Source organism: Thalassophryne amazonica, chromosome 3, assembly GCF_902500255.1.
Source record: "Thalassophryne amazonica chromosome 3, fThaAma1.1, whole genome shotgun sequence".
Lineage (NCBI taxonomy): Eukaryota > Metazoa > Chordata > Actinopteri > Batrachoidiformes > Batrachoididae > Thalassophryne > Thalassophryne amazonica.
The window spans coordinates 68987998-69012332 of NC_047105.1; the positions used below are offsets into that span (position 1 = coordinate 68987998).

General features: G+C 39.4%; 1 protein-coding gene across 1 annotated transcript; it reads left to right on the forward strand.

The window, feature by feature from the left end:
• Window positions 1–24335, forward strand: LOC117506965 (protein transport protein Sec61 subunit alpha-like 1). Its single transcript, XM_034166640.1, has 12 exons — window positions 1–108; window positions 663–730; window positions 822–887; window positions 10117–10195; window positions 10275–10406; window positions 10495–10604; window positions 14459–14612; window positions 15308–15468; window positions 15586–15783; window positions 15996–16187; window positions 16273–16349; window positions 23203–24335. Exons 1-12 carry the CDS (start codon window positions 102–104, stop codon window positions 23387–23389), a joined length of 1431 nt encoding a protein of 476 aa, XP_034022531.1. The 5' UTR covers window positions 1–101; the 3' UTR covers window positions 23390–24335.

Sequence of the window (24335 nt, forward strand, 5' to 3'; positions counted from 1 at the left end):
CTAAAGTTTCTCGGCCCCTCTTCTGCCTCCTAGCGGCATACTGGTGCAACACTCCGAGGCTGCCACTAAAGGAGCACGTTGGTGGATTGTAGACTGACAAAATGGGCAGTGAGTATGTTTAATGAATGACGTTTATAAAACTAACACGTGTTGTTTGAAAAATTACCCAAAGCGGCGTTTTTACCAGTTTGAGATATCTCAGCTAGCTGAAGCAAGCGCGTGCATTAGTGTCACACTTGTTAGCTTGTTTGCTAGCAAGTAGCTTTTGCGATTACTCCGTTTTAAGAACCCATAAGGTTGGGTTTAAATGAATTACACACAAAAGGAATGTGTGTGTACCAGCTGAGCGTATCGCTTTCAGTATGACGGCAGTAGCATTAATGAAAGCTAAACCATTAGCATCTCATTGATAGACTCGGAGCCCGGTAGTGATGACGACGCATTGGCATTATTGACCCAGATGAACCCTAAACTGATTTTATTGTTAAAAACAAAAACATGGTGCAGTCATCATTTACATCTCAGGGTAAATTACAATTCTTTAACTTTGAAGGTTGCTGACACTGTTGTGAGGAGTCCGCCCACTTTCCCCCACTGCCACGTCCCACTGATGTCGATCAATCTTGAAAATAAACTAATCTAAACGTTTTTGTTTATTGCAGTCAAATTCTTAGAGGTGATAAAGCCTTTCTGTGCTGTTCTGCCTGAGATCCAAAAACCTGAGAGAAAAGTGAGTTTCTCATAAGTTATACATGCTAAAAAAAATTGGCTTTACTTTTGATTTATATTTTTAAACTTCCATTAATGTTTTTGATAAACAGATCCAGTTCAGGGAGAAAGTACTATGGACAGCCATCACTCTCTTCATCTTCCTGGTTTGTTGCCAAGTAAGTTCCAGTATTTACCAGTGTTTTCATATTAGGGAACTGTTGTTCTTCTCGGCTCATTTGGTATTGTTACAGTGGAATACAGCCAGCAATCAATTGTTTTTAATGACTTGTCAATTTGTGAATTATTTTATTATCACTAACCACAAGGCCAGAGGGGAGATATAGAAATATACTGCTTCCATGCATCATTTTCTTGTGCCTGTGGCAACTTGAAGAAATCTCAGATTTTTACTCAGTGGACAAAGCAATTTGGTGTATCTTGGGCCAGTTTAAATTGGACTGTAATTAGGTCTCATTGTCAACCATTAATGACTGCGCACTTTAATAAACAAAGTATTGATTCTTGGGCTCATGATAAATTGAAAAACATTGATCTGCTTTTTAACCCTTTTGAACTGGAGATCCTAAGTTTTTTTTGTTTTGTTTTTTTTCATGAACCAGGTCTGTGTTGCCTTTCAAATTTCAAAAACTGACTAAATTTGGTTGCTACTGAAATTATAATGTAGGTTTATTTTTAAAAGGATGTTCCAAAAGCACAGCTCTGTTTAATTAAGAAAATTACCTGGGGGGAATTCTATGAGGAATGTTTTTTCTTTTTAACACTGTTTGCAAGAGTTAGTGCGTGTGCGCACACATGAGGTTCTGAAATTATCGGAAGTTACCTTTGACCTTATGTAATGCATGTACACGCGGTGTGCACGCCAACATCCATAAAATGTCTTGTAAATGACTTCAGATGTGTTATCTGGTTACAAAAACAGCATTTTTAGATTTAGAAGTGTTTATTTATCGCTTTTGCAAAATAAATGAGAAACATATTTATACAGAAATAAGCTGTTTCGGAGCATTTTCTGCCATGCTTGAATATTTTATTCAAGAGAGCAGCTAGCAGACACCAACTGTACATCTTTACACTGATGGGCTGTCCCCGTGTAGTTCCCAACATCCTTCGTACAAGTCTGGAGAAGTCCCCACGTGATCCATGATGTCGCTATCATAGATTATATAGGTCACTACCGTAAGCCATCTGTTCTTTTGAAATTTTATACTTCAGGGGAACTATTTCATTTTTTTTAAGACAATGTGAATTTGACAATGTCATATTATGAATCTCGTATTTAAATGCTAATAAACAATTATAGTGGTGCCAAAAAAAGTTTTTTCTGACTTAAATCTTAAAAGTTTGAAAGCTTTAAGTATGAGGTTTCACTAAGACCCTCTAAGGACAGTCCACTTTACTGAACAGAGTATTGAATATTGTAATTCATTATACTTAGCAGCTTTATCTGTTTGAGTCAAAAATAAATAGAGTTTAAAAATTACAATGAGTCAGATATATTCTTTACATGTTTGAGAAGATTCAGACTTTGCAAATACAAGAAGGCAGTTATTTCTATTGAGTAATTATTATGGCTGCAGTTAACAATTGTTTTCATAATCAGTTATTTTCTTGATGAGTGGTTAGGTCCATAAAATGGCAAAAATTTACATCAGTCTTATCCAAAGTCCAAGGTTACATCTCTAGATGTCTTTGTCCACAACCCAAAGAATCAATTTAATTAAAGCCAGACAGGAATAAAACAGCTAATTAAATAAACCAGAACATATTATATATTCACATTTTAAGAAGATGAAATCACAAAATTTGGATATTTTAAAAAACACTCAAAACAGTTAATTGACTATCAAAGTAGTTGTCATTTAATTTTGTATCCGATTAATCCTTGCAGCTTCAATAACATGACAAGGTTTTTTGTTTGGTTTTGGCAGGGCATTATATTGTGATGATTTCCATCCATCAGTATGTCTGTCCATCCATCCCAAAAAGGGCATAAGTGTTCTGAGGTCAACTCCTCTCACATTTTACGTAGGAATTTTGTGAAACTTGGTACAAATCCTTCTTATAGTTTGAGTTGGGCCCATTATACCAGGGTTAAGGCCCTTCAGTAACAAATCTGGAGTCCTTCAGTTTCATGCTTGGATGCCTGCTTTCTGAAATCAACTCCACTCACATTTTTAGTATGAATTTCAGGAAACATAATAATGTAATAGATTGACAGATTTTGGTAGAGTTATGGCCCTTGATTAACAAACCTAGACACTGTCAGTTCCACGAGTTGGTGTCTGCATTCTGAAATCAACTATCACATACCTTGAAATATTATCAGAATGTAACAAGCACTTGTTGTACCAAAGCAGCATTTACCAGTGGGGGATATTGTGCTCTCAAAGCACTCTTGGTTTTTTTGTTTTTTATTAAGCCCCTCAACCCAAAGGGCTATTGATGCCATGTGTGCTGATCCATCTGTCATGTTACTTTGTCACTGTATAAAAGCTTATTGGATTACCAGATCATCTCCAAAGTGTACAACAACATTCTCCACATAAAGCCCTTGGATGAGTTTCTTTGAGTTCACTTTAGTGTTCTAGTCTAAGGAGTCTTGGTTTTGTCAAACAATATGTACGAGGTCTGTCCAAAAAGTAACGGACCTTTTTATTTTTTTGCAAAAACTACATGGATTTGAATCATGTGTGATTGCCTGAGCCAAGCTTGAACCTTCGTGCGCATGCGTGAGTTTTTCCACGCCTGTCGGTTGCGTCATTCGCCTGTGGGCAGGCTTAGAGTGAGCACTGGTCCACCCCTCCCGTCGGATTTCTTTTGTCTGAGAACTTGTTGAGAGACTGCCGCTTTGCTCCAAGAAATTTTTTTTAGAAACTGTTAGAGACAGGCAGTTGGAAACCATTTGATAGATTTAGTTGGATATCGGTGAAGATTCTGACAGGCTGGATCGACCAGATCATTTCTAAACTGAACGCTGTGTTGATCCGGGACATCATGTGACTACCACAGAAATGGCAACAGAGCTGGACATAGCACTTTTGCGGCACATTCCACTGTTACAGGAGATTTTGTAATGAAGGACGTGCGGAGGATTTCGCGTGTCAGCACAAAGCAGCTCAGGACACGCAGCAAAAAAAAAAAAAAAAACGCCTCTGTGTTGGAAACCATTCAGAAGATTCAGACGGCTTTCGATGGCTTTCAGTCGAGTGAGTATCGGAGAAATTGTGTAACAGCTGGACATGCCCCAACATGTCCTGTGAGACTTCCAAGACGGAGGTGTTTTTTTGCTGTGCGTCCTGAGCTGCTTCGTGCCGACGCGCGAAATCCTCCGCACGTCTTTCATTACAAAATCTCCTGTAACAGTGGAATGTGCCGCAAAAGTGCTATGTCCAGGTCTGTTGCCATTTCTGTGGTAGTCACATGATGTCCCGGATCAACACAGCATTCAGTTTAGAAATGATCTGGTCGAGCCAGCCTGTCGATGGCCGCTCGGCGTGCCGCGCACCCTCCGCCGCTGTGGGCCGTCTTTAAAAAGGTTTTAACAGTCCATAATCCGCGTGACGCCGACAGAATCTTCACCGATATCCAACTGAATCTATCGAATGGTTTCCAACTGCTGTCACAATTATTACAATATTCGTCAATTGCGATTATTTTTCATATTCGTGATTATTTTTCATATTCGCGATTACCGTGAATTATTTATTTTATCCACAAAGCATAAAACGACTCAGAATCTGACGTCACTGTGCTGCAGGCTCGCTCTCGTCTTAAGGCGGGACAGTAACATGGAGGCTGACGGCCGATTAAAACAGTGGCCGTCTTCTTCAAAAGCCGTCTAAAATGCGGAGCTGTCTGTCTGTGTGTGTGTGCGTGCGCGCGTGGAGTTAACAGGCTACAGACTGCGAGGGAGGGGGCGGGTGAGGGAGATTCCTGAATGCAGGCGCAACACGTTCAGTGCACAGCGAGCGCGGAGCAGAGAGAGGATTTTAACCCGAGTGAACATGTTAACAAAACGAAAACTTGGAGCTGCCTTTACTTCTCTCTGAACTTTCTCTAAAGGTGTGATTCTGCCGTTACCGTCCTGTTCACACCATGTGCGCGTCGTATGCTGAATTTATGAGATCATGAGATGAAATAAACGATCAAATATCTTTAAAAACATATTTTAAAAATGAAAATATATGAATGAACTGAGCCACAAAAAAAAAAAAAAAAACCCTGACATGGAGAAGCTGTGGTGATGTTCAGATGCACAGATCACAGACCTTTTGTCTGACTTAGTGCTTAGCTCAGATAAGATAATTATAGTGGGCGATTTTAATATCCACACAGATGCTGAGAATGACAGCCTTAACACTGCATTTAATCTATTATTAGACTCTATCGGCTTTGCTCAAAAAGTAAATGAGTCCACCCACCACTTTAATCATATCTTAGATCTTGTTCTGACTTATGGTATGGAAATAGAAGATTTAACAGTATTCCCTGAAAACTCCCTTCTGTCTGATCATTTTTTAATAACATTTACATTTACCCTGATGGACTACCCTGCAGTGGGGAATAAGTTTCATTACACTAGAAGTCTTTCAGAAAGCGCTGTAACTAGGTTTAAGGATATGATTCCTTCGTTATGTTCTCTAATGTCATATACCAACACAGAGCAGAGTAGCTACCTAAACTCTGTAAGGGAGTTAGAGTATCTCGTCAATAGTTTTACATCCTCTTTGAAGACAACTTTGGATGCTGTAGCTCCTCTGAAAAAGAGAGCTTTAAATCAGAAGTGTCTGACTCCGTGGTATAACTCACAAACTCGTAGCTTAAAGCAGATAACCCGTAAGTTGGAGAGGAAATGGCGTCTCACTAACTTAGAAGATCTTCACTTAGCCTGGAAAAAGAGTTTGTTGCTCTATAAAAAAGCCCTCCGTAAAGCTAGGACATCTTTCTACTCATCACTAATTGAAGAAAATAAGAATAACCTCAGGTTTCTTTTCAGCACTGTAGCTAGGCTGACAAAGAGTCAGAGCTCTATTGAGCTGAGTATTCCATTAACTTTAACTAGTAATGACTTCATGACTTTCTTTGCTAACAAAATTTTGACTATTAGAGAAAAAATTACTCATAACCATCCCAAAGATGTATCGTTATCTTTGGCTGCTTTCAGTGATGCCGGTATTTGGTTAGACTCTTTCTCTCCGGTTGTTCTGTCTGAGTTATTTTCATTGGTTGCTTCGTCCAAACCATCGGCATGTTTATTGGACCCCATTCCTGCCAGGCTGCTCAAGGAAGTCCTACCATTATTTAATGCTTCAATCTTAAATATGATCAATCTATCTTTGTTAGTTGGTTATGTACCACAGGCCTTTAAGGTGGCAGTAATTAAACCATTACTTAAAAAGCCATCACTTGACCCAGCTATCTTAGCTAATTATAGGCCAGTTTCCAACCTTCCTTTTCTCTCAAAGATTCTTGAGAGGGTAGTTGTAAAACAGTTAACTGATCACCTGCAGAGGAATGGTCTATTTGAAGAGTTTCAGTCAGGTTTTAGAATTCATCATAGTACAGAAACAGCATTAGTGAAGGTTACAAATGATCTTCTTATGGCTTCGGACAGTGGACTTATCTCTGTGCTTGTTCTGTTGGACCTCAGTGCTGCTTTTGATACTGTTGACCATAAAATTTTATTACAGAGATTAGAGCATGTCATAGGTATTAAAGGCACTGCACTGCGGTGGTTTGAATCATATTTGTCTAATAGATTACAGTTTGTTCATGTAAATGGGGAATCTTCTTCACAGACTAAAGTTAATTATGGAGTTCCACAAGGTTCTGTGCTAGGACCAATTTTATTCACTTTATACATGCTTCCCTTAGGCAGTATTATTAGACGGTATTGCTTAAATTTTCATTGTTACGCAGATGATACCCAGCTTTATCTATCCATGAAGCCAGAGGATACACACCAATTAGCTAAACTGCAGGATTGTCTTACAGACATAAAGACATGGATGACCTCTAATTTCCTGCTTTTAAACTCAGATAAAACTGAAGTTATTGTACTTGGCCCCACAAATCTTAGAAGCATGGTGTCTAACCAGATCGTTACTCTGGATGGCATTTCCCTGATCTCTAGTAATACTGTGAGAAATCTTGGAGTCATTTTTGATCAGGATATGTCATTCAAAGCGCATATTAAACAAATATGTAGGACTGCCTTTTTGCATTTACGCAATATCTCTAAAATCAGAAAGGTCTTGTCTCAGAGTGATGCTGAAAAACTAATTCATGCATTTATTTCCTCTAGGCTGGACTATTGTAATTCATTATTATCAGGTTGTCCTAAAAGTTCCCTAAAAAGCCTTCAGTTGGTTCAGAATGCTGCAGCTAGAGTACTGACGGGGACTAGCAGGAGAGAGCATATCTCACCCGTGTTGGCCTCTCTTTGTTGGCTTCCTGTTAATTCTAGAATAGAATTTAAAATTCTTCTTCTTACTTATAAGGTTTTGAATAATCAGGTCCCATCTTATCTTAGGGACCTCGTAGTACCATATTACCCCATTAGAGCGCTTCGCTCTCAGACTGCGGGCTTACTTGTAGTTCCTAGGGTTTGTAAGAGTAGAATGGGAGGCAGAGCCTTCAGCTTTCAAGCTCCTCTCCTGTGGAACCAGCTCCCAATTCAGATCAGGGAGACAGATACCCTCTCTACTTTTAAGATTAGGCTTAAAACTTTCCTTTTCGCTAAGGCTTATAGTTAGGGCTGGATCGGGTGACCCTGGACCATCCCTTGGTTATGCTGCTTTAGACGTAGATTGTGGGGGGGTTCCCATGATGCACTGTTTCTTTCTCTTTTTGCTCCGTATGCATCACTCTGCATTTAATCATTAGTGATCGATCTCTGCCCCCCTTCACGGCATGTCTTTTTCCTGGTTTTTTCCCTCAGCCCCAACCAGTCTCAGCAGAAGACTGCCCCTCCCTGAGCCTGGTTCTGCTGGAGGTTTCTTCCTGTTAAAAGGGAGTTTTTCCTTCCCACTGTAGCCAAGTGCTTGCTCATAGGGGGTCGTTTTGACCGTTGGGGTTTTTCATAATTATTGTATGGCCTTGCCTTACAATATGGAGCGCCTTGGGGCAACTGTTTGTTGTGATTTGGCGCTATATAAGAAAAAAGTTGATTGATTGATCACAAAAAGCAGGTGAGAACTCTGAACTTTAACAGCTGTTACTTTCCAAAGGTATTTATTTGTTCAATATGGGCTTAATGCAGTGTTTAAGCACAAAACGTGACTGATGAGGAGAAACAATTTCAGAAATGCAACAGAAACAACCACAATTCAGAAAAAGTTGGGACTGTATGTAAAATGAAGATAAAAATAAAAATGTTTCACCATTCCCAGTTTCTCCACTCACAGAAGCCAAACGTTCTTCCAGAGTTGTGTAATTATACTACAATAGTAGAATATAAAGAAGGGGGGAAAAAAAAATAGACAATATATTCGTCAATCGCAATTATTTGTCTGACAATTAATCGTCTCCAGAAATTCCTAATCGTGACAGCCCTACCTGTCTCTAACAGTTTCTGAAAAAAATTTCTTGGAGCAAAGCGGCAGTCTCTCAGCAAGTTCTCAGACAAAAGAAATCCGACGGGAGGGGTGGACCAGTGCTCACTCAAAGCCTGCCCACAGGCGAATGACGCAACCGACAGGCGTGGAAAAACTCACGCATGCGCACGAAGGTTCAAGCTTGGCTGATGTAATCACACGTGATTCAAATCCATATAGTTTTTGAAAAAAATAAAAAAGTATGATACTTTTTGGACAGACCTCGTACTTCATTATGTGCATGTTAACTGATTTGGGAAGCTTCTCATAACCAAAAGCCATGTTCTATTTCTGTGATCAGTAGTGAGTTTTGAGAAGCCGTCGCAAGAACTAGTTCAGTACCTATACACGTGGACAGAATTGTTGGTACCCCCATATTTTATGTACACATTTTAATATATGGTCAGAAATAAGTACAAACAATGCAGTTTTGTTTAATCAAAATATATTTTAAAAATTATTTGACAACAAGAGCAAAACAAATAGCTTTCATAAAGTGAAACCAAAAATCCTGACATTATACAAATAATGGATGGTAAGGAGTCCAACATAGAGAAATATTGGATGAAGAAAAGTTAAACTGGACGAGGCGCTCGTCCAGTATAACTTTTCTTCAACCAATATTTCTCTATGTTGGACGACTTGCCATCCATCAATTATGTTCTCCACCCCCCTCCCAAATTAAACAAACAACAAAGAGTCAAGTAAATTAGATCAATTTATTTTGTTGTGAGCAGCATATGAATGCTTCTAAAACGTCAGTAGCATGCTTGTCTACCTTCATAGTGTTTTTGGCATCCTTGGAGTTCAATATTTCCACCAGTTCCTCCTCTGTGAACTCATCAAACCTCACTGGCAGACGATTTTCTGCTGTTGTTAACATGTTTGTTGCCATTTTTTCAACAAAGCGTCTGTCAGCTAGTTCCTGACCTTCATATGCCACGCTCTGATTGGCTAGCTGTTGGCAGTAAGCTCTAACGCTATTGGTCAGTGGGAACCGATCCAATATATCTTTTGGTCCTAGCCTTTTTGGATCCAACATAACTTTCTGGTGCCAAGCATGCCAAAATACAGGTCAGTGATGGACAGAAAGGCTAATCTGTGATTGGCTATTGCAATCTGAGTGGAGAACATAAACATATGCTGGACACAATGATTGGCACCCTTTAATATGTTTACAGTAAATCCTCACTTTTACAGCCACTTTTCTTTAGACAAGTCGGGATGGAGACATGAACATTTTCAAGTTATTAAATATGTTTTACACTTCATTTACATCAGTCATTTACAGTGCAAACAGTATGGCACTCTATGGCAAATCTGTGTGGAGCAGACAGTTCTCAAAAACTAAGGGACCGTACAAGAAGGAGATGAGTGAGGAAAGCCACCAAGATGCCCAGACATCCCTGAACAAGTTATAAGCTTCTGTGGCTGTGGCTGGAGAAAGTGTGCATCCTGCAAGTTTTTATTTTTGCATCACCATTTATACAGCTTCATAAAAACATGATGTGAAGTTTCAGCTACAGTTTGCCAGAAGATACACGAGAGATGCAAGCCTAGATCTGATCTGTTTTGTTGTATGAATATCCTTCTCTTCTGCACTTCACTGTGAAGCTGTGAGTGGCGGTGCAACAGACAAAAGTTGCACTATGTACAATTTCTCCAACTCTTCCTACAGCTTCCTAGTGAATTTGCACTGGAAATTTTTAGTTACCGTTTTAAACTAATTTTAAGCCTTCCGGTTACAGAAGTTCTGTTCACTAATAACATGGAAGCTCTTTTCTTCCAGATCCCCCTCTTTGGCATTATGTCTTCAGACTCTGCAGATCCTTTCTATTGGATGAGAGTCATTATGGCCTCAAACAGAGGTAGCTGACTTGCTGGTGTATGATATGAGTAATACATGCTTGTTTTCTGCTGGATTTTCCTAATTAAGTCTCTCTCCAGGTACCCTGATGGAGTTGGGTATCTCGCCTATTGTCACATCAGGCCTGATTATGCAGTTGCTTGCAGGAGCAAAGATCATTGAAGTTGGAGACACACCAAAGGACAGAGCTCTCTTTAATGGAGCACAGAAATGTAAGTGAAGTATCATCAGGTAAATAACAAAAGGTATGGTTGGAATTTTAAGAATGTAATTTCTCCAATACCTGATAATGCTTTTCAGTATTTGGAATGATAATCACCATTGGTCAGGCCATTGTGTATGTGATGACCGGAATGTACGGCGATCCCTCTGAGATGGGGGCTGGAATCTGTCTACTTATCATCATTCAGGTAAGATTTTTCTTCAAACTTCACATAATTGTCAATTTTGGCTGAAAAAATGTTATAGATTTGAATCGCACCACATGCAGATGGACTTTACTTACACATGAAGCAAGAATTTACAGCAAGATTTCTGTCAAGTATCATTGTGAGACCAATGAACTAAATTACATAGTTAACCAATGTGCAGTAAAGAAGCATGCCATATTTTCTGGACTATAAGTCACACTGGAGTGTAAGTCACATTTACAGCTTCATGCAACAGGAATCAGATATTTAATCACAGCATTACTTATTTATAAGGCAAACACTGTTAAAAGACATGTCGCACTGAAATCATCATTCAGATTTAGGCTGTTAGTGATTACATTTTGCACTTCCGTGACCGGTTTCAAAGTATACGGCAGTCGCAGCAAACAGCTACGGAGACATCCGAAAACAAAGTACTCGTGAGTACTTGTGTGATTCTGACAGGTGACGTAGTTATTAGAAGCGTCCCAGCGTGCGGTTCAATGGAATGTAGCTGTTAACATTAAGAACGGAGGCACAGATTAATTCCAAAGTTTACACAAGTGTGATGTTGTGTTATGATGACTCGTTTTAAGTGGTAACTCTTCATTTTGATGCAGTCACGGTAAATGCAGCAGCTGTGAGAAGGTTTAGTTCACCTGCGGCAATTCATCATAAAAACGGCCAGTTAAAAACACTGATAAGTGTTGTATATAACTGTGAAAAATGTAATAAATATAACTGTCATCATGTTGCCTGTACAAATGTCATGGAGACATTCCACGTCCATTAAATGGCAATAAACAGCTGACATGCGGGTTAAAACAGCTTAACAACCGTTTGAACCCGTATGTCAGCTGTGTTTTATTAAGGGATTATTCAACATTAATTATCTTTTAAATGTTCCTTATAGAGATCGACAGTTTTGTGACATTAGAGAGAGTCTACAAGCTTACTGATTATATATTGTTCAAATTCAGCCAGAAGTATGTGTAAATTGGGGGTTAAAACAGCTGCCACACACACACAGAGCTTGTGTGACATCACCCATTGGTTTTCTGTGGAGACCTGGAAGAGCCAAACTGAAGCCAGTGTCTGTGCTCTGTTATGGCGGCGCCATGTTCACAGCAGCTAAATTATGAACTTATTAATGCATAAAGGGGTGGAGCATGGGTAGCTTTACATGTGACAAAAGATGCCTGAACACCCCTCTTTAGAGTGCAATCGACTTAACCTCCGTTCGGGTGTTTATTAAATCATTTTTGGTGACGGCGTGATGGTTCTCCTCATGGTTTACTTTCTTGTGGACATTAAGAGTTATGAGCTGCATATTTTGTCAGTAATCATAGATTAAGTGGATCTGAAGGGTGACGCTACAGCTGGTAAAAGTGCTAACACGTTACCATACAATATTAAATCCAAAGAGAGTTTCATTTAACGTGCATATTACAGCAGAGACATCTCAGATGATCCGTTAGGACATTTCATCTCAGAAAAAAACATATTATTCCAGATGTTTGTAAAAAATAAAAAATGCTTTAAAACAACTGACACACTCTAGTACCAGCTGCATCCGGCAGGCACTGAGCTGAAGACAAGATGCAGAGTCACTGGCTTCAGCCGCTGCCACTCAAACCTACCATGCCCAGAACTTTATGGCTTAAAACATCTTAAACTAAGTAGCTGGGGAAGTCCATTATTTGCTGAGATATTCTACCTTGAACATGGCTCCAGATATGACAGCCATAATTTTTGCCTAAAAAAACGGCAGACCCCATGCACACTAAATTGGCCATATCTCAGAAACTACTTGGCCTACATGCCTCAAACTTCAGATTTGTTGTTCTAAATAGTCTGGGAATATTTGATTAAAATTGAAAGAAAATCTGAGACAAAGTGCGTGAGACCCCTCAAATATTCTTTGAATTGACATGGAATGACCCCTCATTGTACATACATACAACAAAATTTGTCCTCTGCATTTAACCCATTGTAATTACAGTTAGACACAATCCAACTACTAGGGGCAGTGGCACAGTCTGTCATGGACTGAGATTATCCCCATACCAGATGTGTACTATCTCCGCATGTGCGAAAAATGGGGAGTTTGTTTTGTACGGAGTTCACCCTTTCTGTGTGCAGACCAGAATCTAGTTTACAGGTATGTTATTTTTCTCCATAAAATGAAACCAGCTCTATGCTTTTCTAATACAGAAAATGTGAATTCGTTACACAACAAATGACCCGTTTTTTGCGCATGTGCAGATAGCGAATATACAAACCTAGACATGATCGCAGTATATGACACCGGTGCCCGGGTACCAACTTCAGATGTGGAGATGCAGCCTTGGTAAATGGCAGAGAAAGGAGAAGACCATAAATAAGCATGTTTTTGATTCAGGGAGGAAACTGGAGTGCCTGGAGGAAACTCACACAGACACGGGAAGAACATGCATACTCCACACAGGAAAGGACCGGGCGGGAAGCAATCCCATGTCCTCCTTGCTGTGTGGCATCAGTGCTAACCACTAAGCCACTGTGACACCATCATGATGGCTTGTATTATTAACACTTTAACTGTGGCCTGACTCTATTTTAAATGCATGCTGAAAGTAAAGTTATTGATCCCATTCAAAAGTTTCCACCTCTCTTTCCCTCTCATTTATTTAAAACAAAAAAGGCAGTTTAATGTTATGATTGTCATTGCCACTGTAATGAAAATGTACAATATTGTGTTGGGTTTTTTTTTCTTCTTCTTCTTCTTTTTCTCTGTATGCAAGTTGCACCGGATTATTGTCGCACATCCAGCCACAATGCCTGGTGGCATGAAAACAGTCAAGCCTTTGTGGATTGTTTAAGTAGTGCACAGTTTAATTTAATGCAATTTTCTTACATTGTACTTGTTTCAGTTCAACAGCAAATAGCACTTGCAAATATACACTGGATCTCTATGGTATAAGAAGACGCTGGCTGGCCTTGTGTTGTGACGCCAGTGAGGCACGTGACGCGGAAGCAAGCCAAAAGTGATGTTGCAGTGACACATAGGAAAAAGTCGCAGGACATCTTGATCTTCTGAAAACAAACAAAAAAAGAAACTTATACTTTGGAAAATTTGGTATATGGATCTTCCTCATCCTCGCCATGAATGAATGCACAATGTAGCAACCTAGTTTGCTTGTGTATTGCCACGATGGCAAATATAAAAATAACCTGAAAAACTGTCACAGTACCACTGGCAAAAACATTGATTTATGTCCCTTTTGTTGAGCTGTAAAGGCTCTTTTGTGGTTTGTGCTGCACTCTGAATTCCATTATTTTCAGTGGCTTTATGTCTATAAAAAAAGGCTCAGGCCTAAAATACACATAACACAGAATAATAAATACTATTGCTAGCTACGAATAACGAACAAATGACATGCCTGCAATTGTGAACAGAACTGCCAGACTGCACCATGGGAACTGATGCATTTCAAAATGTGACGATATTTCTAAGTTTATTAATGCCAAAATTAAAAATTATACCCAACATTTTGCAGCCCTCCTTGCAAATGTGTGTTTTAATTAAAATTGATATTTTCACATTTGGGGGGAAAAAATAATCTAAGATGCCAGTAATATAGTACTGTTGAGCGCTTTTAAAATGGGGGTTTATAGTTAATGAGTTGTCAAATTTTAAATGTACGCTGTTGTGTATTTGCATTTTTTTTTTTTAAGACTGTGCAGCTAATCAACTTCCCATGTGGCTAATTAAATTTCCCACTGTTTAGCCACAGTGGCTAGCAGTTTTTGAACTCCCTAGAGAACCTCAACTGCTCCAGCGTGTTTCTGATTGTATCTGTTGTGTTTGCTCACAGCTGTTTGTGGCTGGGCTGATTGTGCTTTTGCTGGATGAATTGCTCCAAAAAGGATATGGACTTGGATCTGGGATCTCGCTCTTCATTGCTACCAATATTTGTGAGACAATAGTCTGGAAGGCTTTTAGCCCAACCACTGTGAACACTGGGAGAGGTAAGAGTCCACAGAGCAGCACCTGTCAAAGAATTTACAGACTTTGATAAATGTTAAAATGGTTGGGCTGCAACAAGTAACTGATGAAGTCAATAATGAAAAATTGTTGTCACAAATGCTGCAAGCACAACATGAAGTTACTTCAGCAGAGTTGGGAGAGTGTTTGAAACATAATGGTTCTGCTAAAAATATGAGCAGATTCTGCTTGATCATAACTAATTCTGAAGCATTCCTTAAATTAGTGTGTACATAATCTTGAACAGTCAATAAAAAGCAAGAGGCTGTGACCCAACAGTCAGCCAGGATGTTGAATCAGCATGTCACTGTTGGGCAACCTTTCTGATTGCTAAAAGTTCTCACCTCCAGCTGACATGAATGAAAACTCAGATTACTTTGAAGAAAAGTGTGTATGTTTGTGTGTGACTGGCCTTTTCTTTAATTGTGGAGTTCAACTACCTGTCATGCATGTGTCTTGTTATAAAACACTAAATCTTTTGATCTCAGTTAAATCTGTGTGAGAAAATGACTGCATTTTTTATTATTTAGTGACAACTGTTAAAGCAAGAAAATTTCTTCATTTTAAAAAAATTTTTATGAATAATAGTGCACGCAATGACGGTGTTCCTGTTGCATCTTATTACTGTTTTTCTCTCCTCATTAATGTTTCTAATTTTTCGTGGTTTTTGTGTTTGTAGGCACAGAGTTTGAGGGAGCAATCATTGCACTCTTCCATCTGCTGGCCACGCGGACAGACAAAGTGCGTGCTCTGAGAGAGGCTTTCTACAGGCAGAACCTGCCCAACCTCATGAACCTCATTGCAACAGTGTTTGTGTTTGCTGTCGTAATATACTTCCAGGTAAGCTGTTCTTTTTATTTGTTGTTTCAATAAGTCTAGATGTTAAAGAACAGCCACTGACATGATTTTAGGAGTTGGTGCATTTGTTACAGTTGTCCTCTCACTGACCTTTTGCAGGGCTTCAGGGTGGATCTGCCGATTAAATCTGCACGCTATCGTGGTCAATACAACACCTACCCCATCAAGCTCTTCTACACCTCCAACATTCCGATCATTCTGCAGTCTGCCTTGGTCTCCAACTTGTACGTTATTTCACAGATGCTTTCCACACGTTTCAGTGGAAACTTCCTGGTTAATCTTCTTGGTACCTGGTCTGTAAGTATACATTTAATCACAGCTTTTCTGACAGCATTTAGTTGTCACTGACTTTATTTAAAAACAAAACAGCAAAACAAAGGCTTCCATACATTCTTCAGCCAAATTACCCCTTTGAAAGCTGTTGTCTGCCTCGAAGCATGAAATTTGTGAAATGCGGTTTTGTTTTTTTTGTTTGTTTATTAAACCTTGTTCTCTACTTATGTCCGTAGGACACATCAACTGGCGGCCCCGCTCGTGCCTACCCTGTAGGTGGACTCTGTTACTACCTGTCTCCCCCTGAGTCATTTGGGTCTGTTCTTGATGATCCAGTTCATGCTCTCATCTATATTGTGTTCATGCTTGGATCGTGTGCGTTTTTCTCCAAAACCTGGATTGAAGTCTCAGGCTCTTCTGCAAAAGATGTAAGTGCTATCTGATTTGTAGCAGGTGGTGTTCTGGGTTTATCTTTGATAGGTCTCCAAGTCAGATGTGTTCTTGATTTTCCAGGTGGCAAAGCAACTTAAAGAACAACAGATGGTGATGAGGGGTCACAGAGAAACATCAATGGTTCATGAACTGAACAGGTACATCTGAAACTTTTTTTGCTTAACTAGATGGAAGACCATGTAGAGAAGTGTTTCTCAAGCTTTTTATAACCAAGGACCAATTATCCAATAAAATAAAATACATCTTGTGGTCTATCCAACTTCCTAAATATCCAGAAACAATCTACTTACCATTCAAACAGTATATTGCCATAGTATTTCCGTATCTGTGAGATTTTGGAGTCATTTTTATACAGTATAGGAAATGCTTTTAAGTTGCAGTGCATCCGGAACGTATTCACAGTGAGTCACATTTTATGTTATAGCCAAATTGAATGAAATTCATTTGTTTCCTCAAAATTCTGAACACAAGACCCCGTAATGACAAAGATAAATGGCCTGCATTTATATATTGCTTTTCCATCTCCATCAGACACTCAAAGTGCTTTGCAGTAATGCCTCACATTTACCCTGATGTCAATGTGAAAAAGTTTTTTTCTCTTTTTTGCAAGTTTATATATATATATAAATCACAAGTTCAGGTGCATCCTGTTTCCAATGATCATCCTTGAGATTTTTCTATAGCTTAATTTGCGTCCACCTGGGGTAAATTCAGTTGATTGGACATGATGTGGAAAGACATACACACCTGTCTACATAGAAGGTCCCACAGTTGACAGTGCATGTCAGAGTACAAACCAAGTATGAAGTCAGAGGAATTGTCTGTAGACCTCTGAGACAGGGTTGTCTTAAGGCACAAATCTGGGGAAGGGTACAGAAACATTTCTGCTGCTTTGAAGGTCCCAATGAACACAGTGGCCTTCATCATCTGTAAATGGAAGAAGTTCAGATCTGCCAGGACTCTTCCTAGAGCTGGCCACCTGTCTAAACTGAGCAGTCGGGGAGAAAAGGGCCTTTGTCAGGGAGGTGACCAAGAACCCGAGGGTCACTCTCAGAGCTCCAGCATTCCTCTGTGGACAGAGGAGAACCTTCCAGAAGACAACCATCTCTGCAGCAGTCCACCAATCAGGCCTGTATGGTAGAGTGGCTAGACGGAAGCCACTCCTTATACCCCCATCACACTAGAGACCGAATAAGGCCAAATCCCCTCTGAATGAAAATTCGATCGACATTTGGGAAGTATTGAGGTGCATTCACAACAGTCGGACAGCATTCTGAGCGCATTCTAAACAGTCAGGCACAGTTTGTGCTGCCACCTCAAATGTTTTGAACATTGGCAAAACATTTGGGGTGCAGTCCAAGTACAACCCCTGGCAAAAATTATGGAATCACCGGCCTCGGAGGATGGTCATTCAGTTGTTTAATTTTGTAGAAAAAAAGCAGATCACAGACATGACACAAAACTAATGTAATTTCAAATGGCAACTTTCTGGCTTTAAGAAACACTATAAGAAATCAGGAAAAATAATTGTGGCAGTCAGTAACGGTTACTTTTTTAGACCAAGCAGAGGGAAAAAAATATGGAATCACTCAATTCTGAGGAAAAAATTATGGAATCACGCTGTAAATTTTCATCCACAAAATTAACACCTGCATCAGAACAGATCTGCTCGTTAGTCTGCATCTAAAAATGAGTGATCACACCTTGGAGAGCTGTTGCACCAAGTGGACTGACATGAATCATGGCTCCAACACAAGAGATGTCAATTGAAACAAAGGAGAGGATTATCAAACTCTTAAAAGAGGGTAAATCATCACACAATGTTGCAAAAGATGTTGGTTGTTCACAGTCAGCTGTGTCTAAACTCTGGACCAAATACAAACAATATGGGAAGGTTGTTAAAGGCAAACATACTGGTAGACCAAGGAAGACATCAAAGCGTCAAGACAGAAAACTTAAAGCAATATGTCTCAAAAATCGAAAATGCACAACAAAACAAATGAGGAACGAATGGGAGGAAACTGGAGTCAACGTCTGTGACCGAACTGTAAGAAACCGCCTAAAGGAAATGGGATTTACATATAGAAAAGCTAAACGAAAGCCATCATTAACACCTAAACAGAAAAAACAAGGTTACAATGGGCTAAGGAAAAGCAATCTTGGTTTGTGGATGACTGGATGAAAGTCATATTCAGTGATGAATCTCGAATCTGCATTGGGCAAGGTGATGATGCTGGAACTTTTGTTTGGTGCCGTTCCAATGAGATTTATAAAGATGACTGCCTGAAGAGAACATGTAAATTTCCACAGTCATTGATGATATGGGGCTGCATGTCAGGTAAAGGCACTGGGGAGATGGCTGTCATTACATCATCAATAAATGCACAAGTTTACGTTGATATTTTGGACACTTTTCTTATCCCATCAATTGAAAGGATGTTTGGGGATGATGAAATCATTTTTCAAGATGATAATGCATCTTGCCATAGAGCAAAAACTGTGAAAACATTCCTTGCAAAAAGACACATAGGGTCAATGTCATGGCCTGCAAATAGTCCGGATCTTAATCCAGTTGAAAATCTTTGGTGGAAGTTGAAGAAAATGGTCCATGACAAGGCTCCAACCTGCAAAGCTGATCTGGCAACAGCAATCAGAGAAAGTTGGAGCCAGATTGAGGAGTACAACCCCTGACAAAAATTATGGAATCACCGGCCTCGGAGGATGTTCATTCAGTTGTTTAATTTTGTAGAAAAAAAGCAGATCACAGACATGACACAAAACTAAAGTCATTTCAAATGGCAACTTTCTGGCTTTAAGAAACACTATAAGAAATCAGGAAAAAAATTTATGGCAGTCAGTAACGGTTACTTTTTTAGACCAAGCAGAGGGAAAAAATATGGAATCACTCAATTCTGAGGAAAAAATTATGGAATCATGCAAAACAAAAGAACGTTCCAATACATTACTAGTATTGTGTTGCACCACCTCTGGCTTTTATAACAGCTTGCAGTCTCTGAGGCATGGACTTAATGAGTGACAAACAGTACTCTTCATCAATCTGGCTCCAACTTTCTCTGATTGCTGTTGCCAGATCAGCTTTGCAGGTTGGAGCCTTGTCATGGACCGTTTTCTTCAACTTCCACCAAAGATTTTCAATTGGATTAAGATCCGGACTATTTGCAGGCCATGACATTGACCCTATGTGTCTTTTGCAAGGAATGTTTTCACAGTTTTTGCTCTATGACAAGATGCATTATCTTGAAAAATGATTTCATCATCCCCAAACATCCTTTCAATTGATGGGATAAGAAAAGTGTCCAAAATATCAACGTAAACTTGTGCATTTATTGATGATGTAATGACAGCCATCTCCCCAGTGCCTTTACCTGACATGCAGCCCCATATCATCAATGACTGTGGAAATTTACATGTTCTCTTCAGGCAGTCATCTTTATAAATCTCATTGGAACGGCACCAAACAAAAGTTCCAGCATCATCACCTTGCCCAATGCAGATTCGAGATTCATCACTGAGTATGACTTTCATCCAGTCATCCACAGTCCACGATTGCTTTTCCTTAGCCCATTGTAACCTTGTTTTTTCTGTTTAGGTGTTAATGATGGCTTTCGTTTAGCTTTTCTGTATGTAAATCCCATCCTTTAGGTGGTTTCTTACAGTTCGGGTTTCTTCCCATTCGTTCCTCATTTGTTTTGTTGTGCATTTTCGATTTTTGAGACATATTGCTTTAATTTTTCTGTCTTGACACTTTGATGTCTTCCTTGGTCTACCAGTATGTTTGCCTTAAACAACCTTCCCATGTTGTTTGTATTTGGTCCAGAGTTTAGACACAGCTGACTGTGAACAACCAACATCTTTTGCAACATTGCATGATGATTTACCCTCTTTTAAGAGTTTGATAATCCTCTCCTTTGTTTCAATTGACATCTCTCGTGTTGGAGCCATGATTCATGTCAGTCCACTTGGTGCAACAGCTCTCCAAGGTGTGATCACTCCTTTTGAGATGCAGACTAACGAGCAGATCTGATTTGATGCAGGTGTTAGTTTTGGGGATGAAAATTTACAGGGTGATTCCATAATTTATTCCTCAGAATTGAGTGAGTCCATATTTTTTTTTTTCCCTCTGTTTGGTCTAAAAAAAGTAACCGTTACTGACTGCCACAATTATTTTTCCTGATTTCTTATAGTGTTTCTTAAAGCCAGAAAGTTGCCATTTGAAATGACTTTAGTTTTGTGTCATGTCTGTGATGTGCTTTTTTTCTACAAAATTAAACAACTGAATGAACATCCTCCAAGGCCGGTGATTCCATAATTTTTGCCAGGGGTTGTAGAAATATATTGAACGGCAGTCGAAGTGCCATCTGACTACAATCATACAGTAGTGTTCAGAATAATAGTGCTATGTGACTAAAAAGATTAATCCAGGTTTTGTATTTCTTATTGTTACATGGGAAACAAGGTACCACTAGATTCTCACAAATCCAAAAACACCAAGCATTCATGATATGCACATTCTTATGGCTATGAAATTGGGCTATTAGTAAAAAAAAAAAAAGTTGAAAAGGGGGTGTTCACAATAATAGTAGTGTGGCATTCAATCAATGAGTTCATCCATTTTGTGGAACAAACAGGTGTGAATCAGGTGTCCCCTGTATAATGATGAAGCCCGCACCTGTTGAACATGCTTTTCTCTTTGAAAGCCTGAGGAAAATGGGACGTTCAAGACATTGTTCAGAAGAACAGCGTAGTTTGATTAAAAAGTTGATTGGAGAGGGGAAAATTCATACGCAGGTGCAAAAAATTATAGGCTGTTCATCTACAATGATCTCCAATGCTTTAAAATGGACCAAAAAAAAAAAAACTGACGCGTGGAAGAAAACGGAAAACAACCATCAAAATGGATAGAAGAATAACCAGAATGGCAAAGGCTCACCCATTGATCAGCTCCAGGATGATCAACAACTGTCTGGAGTTACCTGTAAGTGCTGTGACAGTTAGAAGACGCCTGTGTGAAGCTAATTTATTTGCAAGAATCCCCCACAAAGTCCCTCTGTTAAATAAAAGACATGTGCAGAAGAGGTCACAATTTGCCAAAGAACACATCAACTGGCCTAAAGAGAAATGGAGGAATATTTTGTGGACTGATGAGAGTAAAATTGTTCTTTTTGGGTCCAAGGGCCGCAGACAGTTTGTGAGATGACCCCCAAACTGAATTCAAGCCACAGTTCACAGTGAAGACAGTGAAGCATGGTGGTGCAAGCATCATGATATGGGCATGTTTCTCCTACTATGGTGTTGGGCCTATATATCGCATACCAGGTATCATGGATCAGTTTGGATATGTCAGAATACTTGAAGAGGACATGCCCTTGAAATCGGTGTTTCAACAAGACAATGACCCCAAGCACACTAGTAAACGAGCAAAATCTTGGTTCCAAACCAACAAAATTAATGCCTCGCAGATGTGAAGAAATCATAAAAAAAAAACCTGTGGTTATACAACTAAATACTAGTTTAGTGATTCACAGGATTGCTAAAAAAACAGTTTGAACATAATAGTTTTGAGTTTGTAGCGTCAACAGCAAATGCTACTATTATTGTGAACACCCCCTTTTCTACTTTTTTTGCTAATAGCCCAATTTCATAGCCTTAAGAGTGTGCATATCATGAATGCTTGGTCTTGTTGGATTTGTGAGAATCTACTGAATCTACTTGTACCTTGTTTCCCATGTAACAATAGGAAATATACTCAATCTGGATTAATCTTTTTAATCACATAGCACTACTATTATTCTGAACACTACTGTACGTAAATGGAAGTAGTTCTGATCCACCAGGACTCTTCCTAGAGCTGGCTGCCTGTTTAAACTGAGCAATTGGGTGAGAAGGACCTTGGGAGGTGACCAAAAACCCGGTGTTTACTCCGTCACAGCTCCAGGATTGCTCTGAGAAACAAAATTCTCTAGTCTGATCAGACAAAGATTGAACTCTTTGGTGTGAATGCCAGGCATCATCCCTACAGTTAAGCATGGTGGTGGCAGCATCATGCTGTGGGGATGTTTTTCAGTGGCAGGAACTGGGAGACTAGTCAGGATTTAAGTAAAGATGAATGCAGCAATGTACAGAGACATCCTGGATGAAAACCTGGTCCAGAGCGCTCTTGACCTCAGACGGGGACGATGGTTCATCTTTCAGCAGGACAATGACCCTAAGCACACAGCCAAGATATCATAGGAGTGGCTTCAGGACAACTCTGTGAATGTCCTTCAGTGGTCCAGCCAGACCCCAGACCTGAATCCAATTGAACATCTCTGGAGAGATCTGAAAATGGCTGTGCACCGACACTCCCCATCCAATCTGATGGAACATGAGAGGTGCTGCAAAGAGGAATGGGCAAAACTGTCCAAAGATAGCTGCACCAAGCTTATGGCATCATATTCAAGAAGGCTTGAGGCTGGAATTGCTGCCAAAGGTGCATCAACAAAGTATTGAGCAAAGGATGTGAATAATTTTGTACATGCGATTTTTTTTTTTAAATAAATTTGCAAAAATGTAAACAAAAAAGGTTTTCATGTTGTCATTATGGGGTGTTGTGAGTAGAATTTTGAGTGGGGAAAAAACAAATTTACTTCATTTTAGAATAAACATAACAAAATGTGTAAAAAGTGAAGCGCTGTGAATACTTTCCGGATGTACCGTATGCTTTATCCAATAATGACAGTCACCTGATTGAGAAATCAGATTAATGGTTTGTCGTATACTGTAAATGGTCATTTTTGCAAGATGGTCATTAGTTGCAGTCATAATGCTGTAATGTTTTATAAGTATTTACACCTGAGAAATGCTAGTGTATTTACAAAATTTACTGTTTAATCACTGCACTACAACAGTAATGAATGTCTTTAGTGCATGTTTCAGTTAATGAGCATTTCTTTTGAAAGACACTGTAGTGACATACTCACTGCTTTCTAGGTACATTCCTACTGCTGCCGCCTTTGGTGGACTCTGTATTGGTGGATTATCAGTGATGGCTGACTTCCTTGGAGCCATTGGTTCTGGCACCGGTATCCTGTTGGCCGTCACCATCATCTATCAGTATTTTGAGATCTTTGTCAAAGAACAGAGCGAAGTTGGCAGCATGGGGTCCCTACTGTTTTAGTAAAGCCAACATTCTCCTACCTTTTTATAGGACATACTCCAGCCTTGCTATTATTTTGCATCGATGTGAAGCACCTGTGTCATTAGCTGCCCAGTTTCATGATGTCTGAGGAGTCTTAACTCATGCAGGACTCCCAGTGGAGACAGGATGTAGCAAGGCGGCGGGGCTGCGTCTTTACATCTACAGTCTTTGCTCCCTGCACATACGAGTAACACACAGACTGTTATTTTGGTTTTTTCTTTGTCACTCACTTTTCTGAGTGAGTTGGTGTTGACGCATCACAAGATTCATGTAGAGTTGAGCTTGTGAAATAAATGTCAGAATGTGCTCTGACTGACAGGAGAGCTTGTAAGTATGCAGGCATACTCGACTTGGACGAGGGCAGACAGCCACTTGGCAATTGTCCACAAACACTCATCTGCTCCCGCACTCTCAAAAAAGAAAGAAAGATCTTTTTAGCTTAAGTTTCACACCTCCCCCATCAGCCTTATCAGGTAAACGTATGGACCTCATGAACTGTCAAAAGCTGACACATACTGTATACTACATAATCTGTTGTGACTTTTATTTGAACATTTTTGTAAGAAGGGATGAGAGGCCTCACATTGGCATCTACCTTTCACAATGCAGCGCTCCATTTGTGTCTACAGTATGTGATTAATTAGTGCAGTAGTCATTCACAAAACTGTTGATAATGTCTGGTGTTCTTGGTGAGCAGCAGTATTAGCGAGCATGTCATTCATTTTTGTTAACAGTGTAAGAAATTATTTTTTTAAATTATCTGTTTAACCAGACTCTCATTAATCAGCTTTTCACATCTGATGAATATCTATCTGTAAATAAGCCATACAGTGAATAACTTTGAATTAATCTTTTGAATATGTTTAAAAAAAAAATGAATTTCACAATGATGTCAATAAATTTTCATTTTGGAACTTTGAAAAAA